This window comes from Vespa crabro, chromosome 16, assembly GCF_910589235.1.
Source record: "Vespa crabro chromosome 16, iyVesCrab1.2, whole genome shotgun sequence".
Lineage (NCBI taxonomy): Eukaryota > Metazoa > Arthropoda > Insecta > Hymenoptera > Vespidae > Vespa > Vespa crabro.
The window spans coordinates 3,398,779-3,411,278 of NC_060970.1; the positions used below are offsets into that span (position 1 = coordinate 3,398,779).

Below are 12,500 nucleotides of genomic sequence, written 5' to 3' on the forward strand. Positions count from 1 at the left end.
ACATCACACATTTATCTTCAGAGAGTTTATTGGCTGCCAGCACTCTCGATCGTTTATCATAGAATACAGTGATTCGATCTGAGTGGCTGATGTGAATTTATATACTTTTCCCCACTTCTACCTCACACACAAACACACACACACACACATATATACACATTGTCTCCCGCACACGCTTATATGCAATGAACTGTGAATGAAATAAAAGGAAAGAGACAGATATACGTATATACGTATATATATAGCATGAATCAAAGGTGTCTTATAAATTATTTTCAAAATCAATTACTCTTTTTCTACTTGAATTTTTTTTTTTTTTTTTTTGAAGTAAAAGGTAAAAAGCAAATTAAAAATGTTGTAAATGTATTCCACAGAAATTAAATACTCCAGAAAATTGCTGATTATTAAGAAATTATTAGATAGATAAAAAATATATTAGAAAGGTATAAAAATGTACCAAACGTGCGCGTGCATGTACAGGGACATTAGATATGATCGTAAAGATTAGAAAATTTTTGTAGAAATTAGACGAAATGTTTTCTCAATTTCTTTATCTTCTTTTCTTTTTTATTTATTTATTTTCTTTTATTTTATTTTATTTTATTTTATTTTATTTCATTTTTTTTTTTTTTTTTGATCCAATTATAAAATCATCATCATCAAATAATAATCGATTACTTTCTTCTAATAGGCAATTGAGGATGGTACATCTAACGTTGATATATACATAGGTATACATCCATACAAACATGCATATATACGTACGTACGTACGTATGTGCGTGCGCGCGCGTGTGTGTACGTGTGCGTATGTGTGCCGATTGTTTCTCGAGTATGACACGAGCGTGCTCAATCTAATCGCTCCTTTTGCGAATAGTACATATCATTGTTCGTTACGGACCGGCAACGATAGCAGCTACCAACTCGTAAACAATTACGCGACCGTGAGAATAAAAGCTAGTAGCGAGGTTGAAAGGGTTGAGGGAGGTAGTATCAATAAAAATTTTTTTTCTCACAAATGTGTACGTGTATGTGTATGTGTAGATACATATTTATTTAATTTCCACTAAGGATTAATCGGAAAATATGAAAGATTAGAAAATACGATCTTCTTTAATTATGGTAAAATGATGACCAAGAAAAAAAAATGGAAACATATTAAAAATTAATTCTTTTTCTCTATCCTTTTTTTTCTTTTTTTTCTTTTTTTTTTTTTTTTTAATATTTAATATAAAATTTTATTGTATCTTTCATATCTTTTATATATTTACTTATTCATCGGTTTATTAAATGTGTGCATATATTTTGTTAAATTTTTGTAATTTTTTTACTTCTTTTCTTTTGTATTAATTTTTTTTTATAATAATTTTTTATAATTTCTTCGTTTCTTTTCTTTTATGTTTTTGTTTTTATTTTTAATGTATTAACTGAATAATTTAATATAAATTTGTTATAAAGTTTGTTAATCCTTGGAAGGATCTTAAATATATATATATATATATATATATATATGTATAAAATGTATGTCTTGTAATTTGTATTACTATTATTATTAATATTTTTCTTAAAAAATTATCTTGTAGTTTTCTTGTTTTTATTTAGAATTTATATCACATGCGGCATAATAGATATAAATAACGGTGATTTATTCGATAAAAATAAAAAATTACTAGTTACGATCTGTTCGTATCGATAAGACCTGTTATTGGATTAGTTTTAAAATCTGGTTTCACTTTTTCCTTTGAAAATGTTAATATGTATATATTTTATCATTTATATTTTTAAATTATCTATTTTTGAAAGATCAATCTTTTATAGATCAACCTTTCTAATGATTTGTAATTCTCTTATTTTGTCTTCCTGTTTCTTATTATAAATTTATTTCTCTATATCTGATTGTTTGCATCGATGAGAAATAAATATAAAATTATAAAATAAATAATATGCCACTTAAATACATTGTTTTTGTTTTAATTTATTCTTATAATTATTATTTACATGTAATATATAAATTCACACACACATACACACACATATATATGTATCTATAGAAGTTATAATTTCCTGTTAGTTTTAATAAATGAAATTAATTTATATGAATGACAATTAATATGAGTTAAACATGTCAATAATACAATTTTCCAAACGACAAATTTATTTCCATCTTATTACCTTTTACCTATTATACATAGATACATACATACATACATACATACTCGTATACTTACACACACACGTATAAATAAAAATTTTCATATTAATCACCTAGAAATGAGTGAGAAAATTTAATCGATATAAAATTTTCAATTGATACTATCAATTATTTAATTAAATTAATGTAAACGATAATATAATTAAATATAGAATAAATAAGTAAATAAATAAAAGGTGTGATAAAGTAAGAGCATACTGTTGATTATTGCGATTAATATTTAATATTGTGATCAAGAACTAGATAAAGTTTTAAGTATTGCTTTTCCCATAATGAAAAGCACCGTTTGCCTGGCAAACGTTTGTTAGTTTCACTGTGTATCTCTCTCTCTCTCTCTCACACACACACACACACACACACACACACTTTTATTTACTATATACATCACTTTTATCTATATATATTATTATTATTATTATCTAATATTTAAAACAAAATTATTCTTGTTGTTCTTACTTAATATCTGAAATAAAATTATTCTTTGCTTTTATTAATTACATATTTAATTCGGCATTTTTCTTTTTTTATTATATCAAAGTATGATGTGCAATGAGCGCTCTTGTTTTCTATTTCTTTTTTCTTTCTTTTTTTTTTTTTTCGGAGAGGTACGTGGGAGGTATATATTTAAATTTGAAAAGAAAAATAATAGAGATAGAAAGATATATGTACACGAGTTTTATTAATAGCATAAATCCGAAGTAAAATTCGATATCGGTTGATTTTATTTTTTTTTCTTTTTTTTTTTGACTAAACTTTCTCTGAACAAACGAATGAAGGAATTTCGTTGCGAAATTATCAATTAAAATGGCTGATTTTGTATCTTTTTTTTTTATATGTATATATATATATATATATATAAAATTATATATTTAACTAAAATTATTTGAATGTCTATCGAACGTGTTCGCTATACGCACTCTTCCCCTACTCCTTCCCCCTACCTACTACCGATAATTCGAGATCACAATAAATTAATTTTCTCTCGTTTGTTAACAATATGAAGAATTTAGTTTTAATCGAATCATTCTCTGGTTAACTCCATCGACTGTCCGATAAACGATGAGATCGGGCGCCTCGTGAACCCTATCCCCTTCACCCCTCTTCCCAACTCTTCTATCCATTAACGCCCTTTCCACTTACACGTTTTCACTATGTAAGTCTTTGTTCTCTCTCTCTCTCTCTCTCTCTCTCTCTCTTTCTCTCTCGTCTTCGTCACCTCATTTCCCTTTTCTATATCAAGTCAGTCAGTCGAAAGCTTGTTTTCTAATGCGACCTTTGATACCCTTCTTTCTCTCCCCCAATCTTATATCTTACTTCCTCGCTTTTTCTCTTATAACATTTCTGTAACCTTCCGGTGACATGAACGACAACTTATATAAATTCAACAAAAAATATTTAAGAGGTAATTACGTGTGTCTACCTCTCACGTGCTTTTTTTGCCATGTTTCACTTCAATTTTGCCTTTTTTTTTTGTTTTGTTTTTTCCCCCGTTTTTCTCTTTCCTATTTAATATTCTGTTTTATATTCATAATAATTTTTGACATTTTTTGCATTTCATTTTTAAACCTTCTTTTTCTTTTTATATTCTACTTTTTTTTTTTTTTTTTTTTTTTTCTTCTTTTTTTGTTTACGTTTGAAAGTAAAAGATAAAAAGCAAATTAAAAATGTTGTAAATGTATTCCACAGAAATTAGATATTCCAGAATATTGCTGATTATTAAGAAAATATTAGATAGATAAAAAATATATTAGAAAAGTATGTAAATGTATATATATATATATATATATACTCAAAGAGTATCTTTTTTGATTGAATTATAATAATCCAGATAAAACTTTAAATTTCCAGATTGCAAAACAGAAACACAAACGTGCTCGTGCATGTACAGTGACATTAGATATGATCGTAAAGATTAGAAAATTTTTGAAGAAATTAGACGAAATGTTTTCTTAATTTCTTTTTTTTTTCTTTCCTTTTTTCTTTCTTTTTTTTCTTTTTTGTTTTTTATTTATTTATTTTATTTTATTTTTTTCTTTTTTTCTTTTTTATCCAATTATAAAATCATTATCATCAAATAATAATCGATCACTTTCTTTTAATAGGCAATTGAGGATAGCAAGTCTAACGTCGATATACATAGATATACATTCATACATACATGCATATATACGTACGTACGTACGTATGTGTGTGTGTGCGTGTGCGTATGTGTGCCGATTGTTTCTCAAGTATGACACGAGCGTGCTCAATCTAATCGCTCCTTTTGCGACTAGTACATATCATTGTTCGTTACGGACCGGCAACGATAGCAGCGATCAACTCGTAAACAATTACGCGATCATGAGAATAAAAGCTAGTAGCGAGGTTGAAAGGGTTGAGGGAGGGAGTAGCAATAAAAATTTTTTTTCTCACAAATGTGTACGTCTGTGTGTATGTGTAGATACTTATTTATTTAATTTCCACTAAGGATTAATCGGAAAATATGAAAGATTAGAAAATACGATCTTCTTTAATTATGGTAAAATGATGACCAAGAAAAAAAAAATGGAAACATATTAAAAATTAATTCTTTTTCTCTATCCTTTTTTTTATTTTTTTTCTTTTTTTTTTTTTAATATTATGATAAAATTTTATTGTATCTTTCATATCTTTTATATATTTACTTATTCATCGGTTTATTAAATGTGTGCATATATTTTGTTAAATTTTTGTAATTTTTTTACTTCTTTTCTTTTGAATTAATTTTTTTGTGTAATAACATTTCTTCGTTTCTTTTATTTTATGTTTTTGTGTTTATTTTTAATATATTAATTAAATAATTTAATATAAGTTCGTTATAAAGTTTATTAATCCTTGCAAGGATTTTAAATATATATATATATATATATATATATATATATATATATATATATATATATATACATATATATATATATAATGCATGTCTTGTAATTTGTATTATTATTATTATTATTATTATTATTATTATTATTATTATTATTATTATTATTATTATTATTATTATTATTATTATTATTATTATTATTATTATTACTGTTTGTTGTACTCAAAATATTATCTTATCTTATAGTTTTTTCGTTTTTATTTAGAATTCATATCATATGCGCCATAATAGATACGAATAACGTTGATTTATTCGATAAAAATGAAAAATAACTAGTTTCGGTCTGTTCGTATCGATAATACCTGTTATTGGATAAGTTATAAAATCTGGTTTCACGTTTTTCTTCGAAAATGTTAATATATATATTTTTAAATTATCTATTTTTGAAAGATCTGTCGAAATCACCTTTCTAATGATTTGTAATTCTCTTATTTTGTCTCCCTGTTTCTTATTATAAATTTATTTCTCTATATCTGATTGTTTGCATCGATGAGAAATAAATATAAAATTATAAAATAAATAATATGCCACTTAAATACATTGTTTTTGTTTTAATTTATTCTTATAATTATTATTTACATGTAATATATAAATTCACACACACATACACACACATATATATGTATCTATAGAAGTTATAATTTCCTGTTAGTTTTAATAAATGAAATTAATTTATATGAATGACAATTAATATGAGTTAAACATGTCAATAATACAATTTTCCAAACGACAAATTTATTTCCATCTTATTACCTTTTACCTATTATACATAGATACATACATACATACATACATACTCGTATACTTACACACACACGTATAAATAAAAATTTTCATATTAATCACCTAGAAATGAGTAAGAAAATTTAATCGATATAAAATTTTCAATTGATACTATCAATTATTTAATTAAATTAATGTAAACGATAATATAATTAAATATAGAATAAATAAGTAAATAAATAAAAGGTGTGATAAAGTAAGTGCATAGCGTTGATTATTGCGATTAATATTTAATATTATGGTCAAGTACTAGATAGAGCTTTAAGTGTAGCTTTCCCCATAATGAAAAGCACCGTTTGCCTGGCAAACGTTTGTTAGTTTCAATGTTTATCTATCTCTTTCTCTCTCTCTCTCTCTCTCTCTCTCTCTCTCTCTCTCTCTCTCTCTCTCTCTCTTCACACACACATACACACGTACGCGTATGCGCGTTCTATTTCTATCTTTATGCGATAATATAAACGTGGATTTACATATAGCATCAGAAATGAAAGGATCTATGTATTTTTTATCCAGAAAGTAGAGCTTGTTGATTCCCAAAAAAGTAATTTTCAAATGAAATTAATACGGCCAAAGAAATTTTTTATCTTTTCCTCTCTGTTTCTACGATTTTCTTTTTTTTTTTTTCTTTTTGTAAAATTTTAATAATGATATTATTTTGCATTTTAAATCTGCACGAATATTATTTTTTATAATTTTATAATTTTTATAAATAACGATTTCTTTATTGTTTTCTTTTATTGTTATTTTATTATTATTATTATTATTATTTTTGCCATCATCATCATCATCAGTGTCAGTATAGAGGTAAAATTCGATGTTTAAAATAATTTGAAATCTATATGATATTTCTTTGACTCATACATACTTTTTCTTAATATATATATAATAAAAAATATCGTCATTGGAAATGATGACAATTTTTATAATATCCATTTAATCATCGATTTCTTTTCGTTATTTTTTTATATTATTATTATTATTATTTCATTATTATGATAATACTAATAAAAGTGTTATTAGTAGTAATAGTAGTAATATATGAAGATAATTTTTTAAGAAATGACTCTTCCCTCTTTACATACACACACACACACACAAACACGCACTTGTGTAAATTAAAAAAAAAAAAAAAAAAAAAAAAAAAAAAAAATTTTCCATGTCGAAATAACATAGAATTTAATTTTGATTACAGAAAGTAACGCCATCGGGGATCCAAAAAAAAAAAAAAAGAAAGAAGAAGAAGAAAGAAGAAAATACGGAAAATAAAAGGGAGACAGAAAGAGCACTAGCAACGAACAATAACAACAATAACATCAACAACAATAACAACAACAACAGCAAAAGCAACAGCAACTTTTAAGTGTGTCCGCGTGTGTCTTATTTTTTTTTCCCCCTTTTTTTTTTTCCTTTTTTTCTTTTTCCAGTCGTATTCGCAGTCTATTACACAATATTTCAAAAAAAAGATATATATATATATATATATATATATATATATACGTACATGCATACATGCATGAACACATACGTACGTACGCAACATATATATATTATCGCGTAGAAGTACGACATGAGTCCTGTTGTAGGAGCCGCTACGAGATTGACTAATCGAATAAACGGCAATTAGGAATACGTCGTGCTAACGACGCACGACGTATCGAACGATCTCTTGATGGGAGGACGTAGAAAAAGACGAAGATTGGCCACGATCGAGAAAGGAGGAGTATTAATAATAATAACTGTGCTAGTGGTAACAGTCGTCGTTATTCTTTTTCTTATTATTATTCTTCCACAATTATTTGAATCGACGTTGTCGTCATTGTCATCGTTGTCGTCGTCATTGATAATAGATTCGTCGAAGAAATCAATGAACAAAGTTTCTACGTCAACAAGAAAAACAAAAGTAACAACAACAACAACAACAACAACAACAACAACAACAATAGCAAGAAGAAGAAGAACAACGACAACGATAAAAACATCTATAATATCATCCGATTGTCCTATCGATGGATTTCAAATGATTCAAAAATCTAACGAAGAAACGTTCGAGTTTTTAACTCGGAAAACGTCGCAATTATTATTATTATTATTATTATTATTATTGACTTAAAAGTTCGCGTTCATCGATAATAATTTAAATGGTGTAATTGAGACAAGGATGTACTCGAAAGATCACTTTTCTTAATATATACATACATATATATATATATATATATATATATATATATATACATATATACATATATATATATGTATATGTATATGTGTATATATATATATTAAGGATCCATCATCGAAGAGAAAGAGAAAGAAAGAGAGAGAAGATCTTTTTTGGTCACGTTGAAAGGGGAGGAAAAAAAGAAAGAAAGAAAATATGTATTCCTCAGGGCGCATGCGCAGAAAGGAGCATAAGCTCGAGAGTAGTATCATCAGTGACACTATTGACGATAGTAGTAGTAGTAGTAGTAGTACTAGTACTAGCAATAGTATTAGTCGTAGTAATAGTAGCAGCAGCAGCGGTAGTAGTAACAGCAATTGGAAGAAGAAGACGTCGACGACGACGACGACGACGACGACGACGACGACGACGATAACAACATCGACGACGATAACAACATCGACGACGACGACGTCGACGACGACGACGACGACGACGACGTCGACAAGGAATACAACAAGCATCAGAGTTACATTTGCCGATCAGCAGCGGGCCTGTTGTCAACGTTGTTGTTGTTTATCGTCGAGTTTGATTAACAAGTGTAAAGAGTATAACATTGATAACGACGTGGACTCAATGAGAACTTGTGTTCTTTGTGAAAGGTTACATGGATCATCGTCGTATGATCGAGATGATCTCGGTCGGATCGACGATCGTTTTCCTTCTCTTCCTATTCCATCATCATCATCATCATCATCATCATCTTCTTCTTCTTCCTCTTCTTCATCTTCATTATTATCATCATCAACCTCGACGTCGTCGTCATCACCATCTTCTTCTTCTTCTTCTTCTTCCTCCTCTTCCTCCTCCTCCTCCTCCTCCACCACCTCCACCTCGTCATCTTCCTCCTTTTCCTCCTCTTCCTCCTCCTCGTCGTCGAAATATTTTAATTCGTATTCGAAGCCAAAGTATTACGAAGTTTCGTCGAAGAGGATTAGAAAGGAAGATAAGTGGATAACGGGGGAGAATAATAATTGTTGGATCGATAATCCTGGACAAAATTCGAGATTGGCCTCGAGTGTTGTACGGTGGACGAAGAATTTGTGTTATTGGAGACTAGCTTTCAGTATTGTCATTTTCCTAGCTCTCAACTTCCCGCCTACTGCTTTGGCCGGTTTTCAAGGGAAAACCTCGATTGGTAACATCAAGAAGGACGGTGGTGAGTATATTTATTTATTTATTTATTTATTTATTTATTTATTTATTTATTTATTTTTTTTTTTTTTTTTTTTTTTATAAATCTCCGATCGATTTTAGATGAAAGTGATTTGAGATTTGTTAAGGCTGATGCGATAAAAGGATGCGATATCATAATTAATACAATAGCTTATTATTTATTTATTTATTTATTTATTTATTTATTTATTTATTTATACACGTACGCACGCACACTTTCTTTTTTTTTTTTTGTAGGAGTTATCTAAATATTTTATTCAATATTAAAGTATTAATAAATTGAAAGTATGATCTAATTGTAGCGTAATATTTTACGAATAACAATTTTAATAATTGTCATACCTATCAAACGATAACTACGTGTTATTTTAATCGATAGATCGACAAAGTATTTATTTTATCTCCATTAAATTATCGAATAAATTTCTTTTTTACCCTCTCTCTTTTTTTTCTACTCTTAAAATATTACAACCATGATCGTGTTTTTTACGAATCAAAAACAGGTTTTCAGTATTATCTACAATTTTATGAATATTAATTTATAAATATTTTTATATAAAATTACAATTTACTCATGACTTTTCGTGTGACTCATATATTTAAAAAAAAAAAAAAAAAAAAAAAAAAAAAAAAAAAAAAAAAAAAAATGTAATGAATCTAATTATAATATATATATTAATTTATTTATTTATTTGTTTATTTTTTTATTTTTAATTTATTCAATAATAAAGAGAAAAAATATTGCATAAAATAATATAAATTTATATTACAAAATAATAAAAAATAAAAACGATATATATATATATATATATATGACTTCATTTTTTATAAATTTTGAATTATTAGCAATAAATTTCTTTTTAATTTTTAATACTACAGTTATCGGATTTTGGACACAGATATTAAATCTATTTGTCTTAATGTCCACTTCCGTTAAAAGCTTATAATTATAAATAAATAAAATATAAACCAATTGCTTTATTATATATAGACATGTAGATATTTGTTTAATTATTAATTTTTATTAATAACATTCGAGGATACGTTTGTATAATTTTATTATAGTACAACGTATTTCTTGATATTGTAAAAATTGTTTTTTTCTTTCATTTATTTATTTATAATTATTATTATTATTATTTGCAATTTGATTGAATTGAAATGAAAACGAATTATAAAAATGAATTATTAATAAACGTTGCATTAAATGATCAATAAATATCATATGAAAAGATTATGTTAATTGTATATTTTCATTTTTATTATTTATATTATATAATATAAAAAAGATAAAAAAATAATACAAAAAAGAAAAGAAAAAGGATTTAAAAAAAAAAAAATTATCGAAATAAATTATCGACAAACAAATATATATCAAATTATTAATAAATATAAATAAATAAATAAATAAATATTATTATTATTATTATTATTATTATTATTATTATTATTATTATTATTCTCCTCTAAAAAAAAAATCTGTTTAGAAGAGAATTTTTATTTGAAAAAAAATTTTCTAAAAATTCAAAAGAGAAGAGAGATTAAGAGAAAGCGAGATAAAAGATACGTGAAGTGATTTAAGAGAAAGAGAGAGAGAGAGAGAGAGAGAGAGAGAGAGAGAGAGAGAGAGAGAGAGAGAGAAGTATCACGCGATACGACGAGGTCTAGGCCGACATTATACCATTGAGTCGACAAAACGATCTCATCCGGTTTACGAAATAATACAACTCTGAAGCTGAAGATCTATGGATCTTATCTCGTGTTACGATTAAATCTTACGATCATAATTTGATCATAGACAATCAATGATAGTCGAGAACGAATGATCGTTGTATAAAATTGATTACTTATTTTATTTTATTTTATAATTCTTTTTTTTTTTTTTTTTCTTTTTTGTATATAACTCTTATCAGTCAAATCAATCTCATATACGCAAGTAATTATATACTTAGAAAAAAAAAAAAAAAAAGATTATTTCAAATTTACTATTGTAAAAACAAATCATATCTCTTTACTACGTATATACAATATACGATATATATATACATATGTAGTAGAGAGATTATATAATATATAAGAACATAATTTTCATTATACATTAAACAAATTTTTTATATATATATGTATGTATGTATCTACACGTGTAGATACATGCACGTAATCTATTATGAATCATTTCATAAATGATACTGATAAATAACATACATGTACGCGTACGCACATATACGTACATAAGATCACACACATACATATATATATATATATATATATATATATATATATATATATATATGCGCAAAGCGAGAATGTACACGAATAAAAGCAGTAGAGAAACGATAAATTGAGATGAGAGTATCTTTCACGTTTCCACGAGAAGATGCTTCGTGTCCGGCTTTTATCTTCGCGAAGCGGATTCCATGGGTAGCTACTACGTGTACCATGGGGATTGTCTGGAGAATTTCGAGCGAATTAAATCAGATCGTCGTCGGTGCTCTTTTTCTCTTTCTCTCTCTCTCTCTCTCTCTCGCTCTCTTTCTCTTCCTTTCTCTCTCTCAGAAATTCCTTTGAATTAATCCGTGCGTTCTACGTGGAGAATCGTGAGAAAAGGAAGCTCTTACTTAAAAATGATGATAAAAAAAAAAAGAAAAATAAGATTTATTTCGTTCGTTCCATTATAATAATAATAATAATTATTATTATTATTACTATTATTATTATTATTATTATTATTATTATTATTATTATTATTTAAAAATCGTTTTCAAATACTTGTTTAATAATTCTTCTTATTTTTTTCTTTCTCTTTCTTTCTTTTTTTTTTTCTTTCTTTTTTTTTTATTATTATTAAGACGATCGATTAAAATACCTGATTCATAAAAAGAAAAAATACATTCTATTCCAATGAAAAGAGAGAGAGAGAGAGAGAGAGAAATATGTTAGTGATTTGATATAAATATCGAAAATTTCAATATTGAAGTATTAAAATAGAAATATTAAGAAGTATTTAAAAGAGAGAGAAAAAAAAAGAAAGAAGGGAAGAAAAATTAGAATGGCAAAAAAAGTACGAATTTATTAGATACTAAGGAATAATATTCAATCGCGATTAATATCGATAACTTTAATTATGGAAAACTATTCGATAAATTTAATAAAAATGATCATTCAATTGAGAAACGAAAAGAAAGAAGAAAAAAAACAATAGAAAAA

The 12,500-nt window shown here is 26.2% G+C and overlaps 1 protein-coding gene across 4 annotated transcripts in view; it reads left to right on the forward strand.

The window, feature by feature from the left end:
- Window positions 1-12,500, forward strand: part of LOC124429912 (insulin-like receptor) — a 74,225-nt gene that overhangs the window by 34,530 nt on the left and 27,195 nt on the right. For 3 of the 4 annotated variants that reach the window (XM_046975798.1, XM_046975797.1, XM_046975801.1), the window contains exon 3: window positions 7,092-9,276. In XM_046975798.1, the coding sequence (XP_046831754.1) occupies window positions 8,274-9,276 (1,003 nt within the window). In that variant the 5' untranslated portion in view covers window positions 7,092-8,273. The remainder of the gene's footprint in view (window positions 1-7,091; window positions 9,277-12,500) is intronic. The other variant, XM_046975800.1, reaches the window with a different exon arrangement.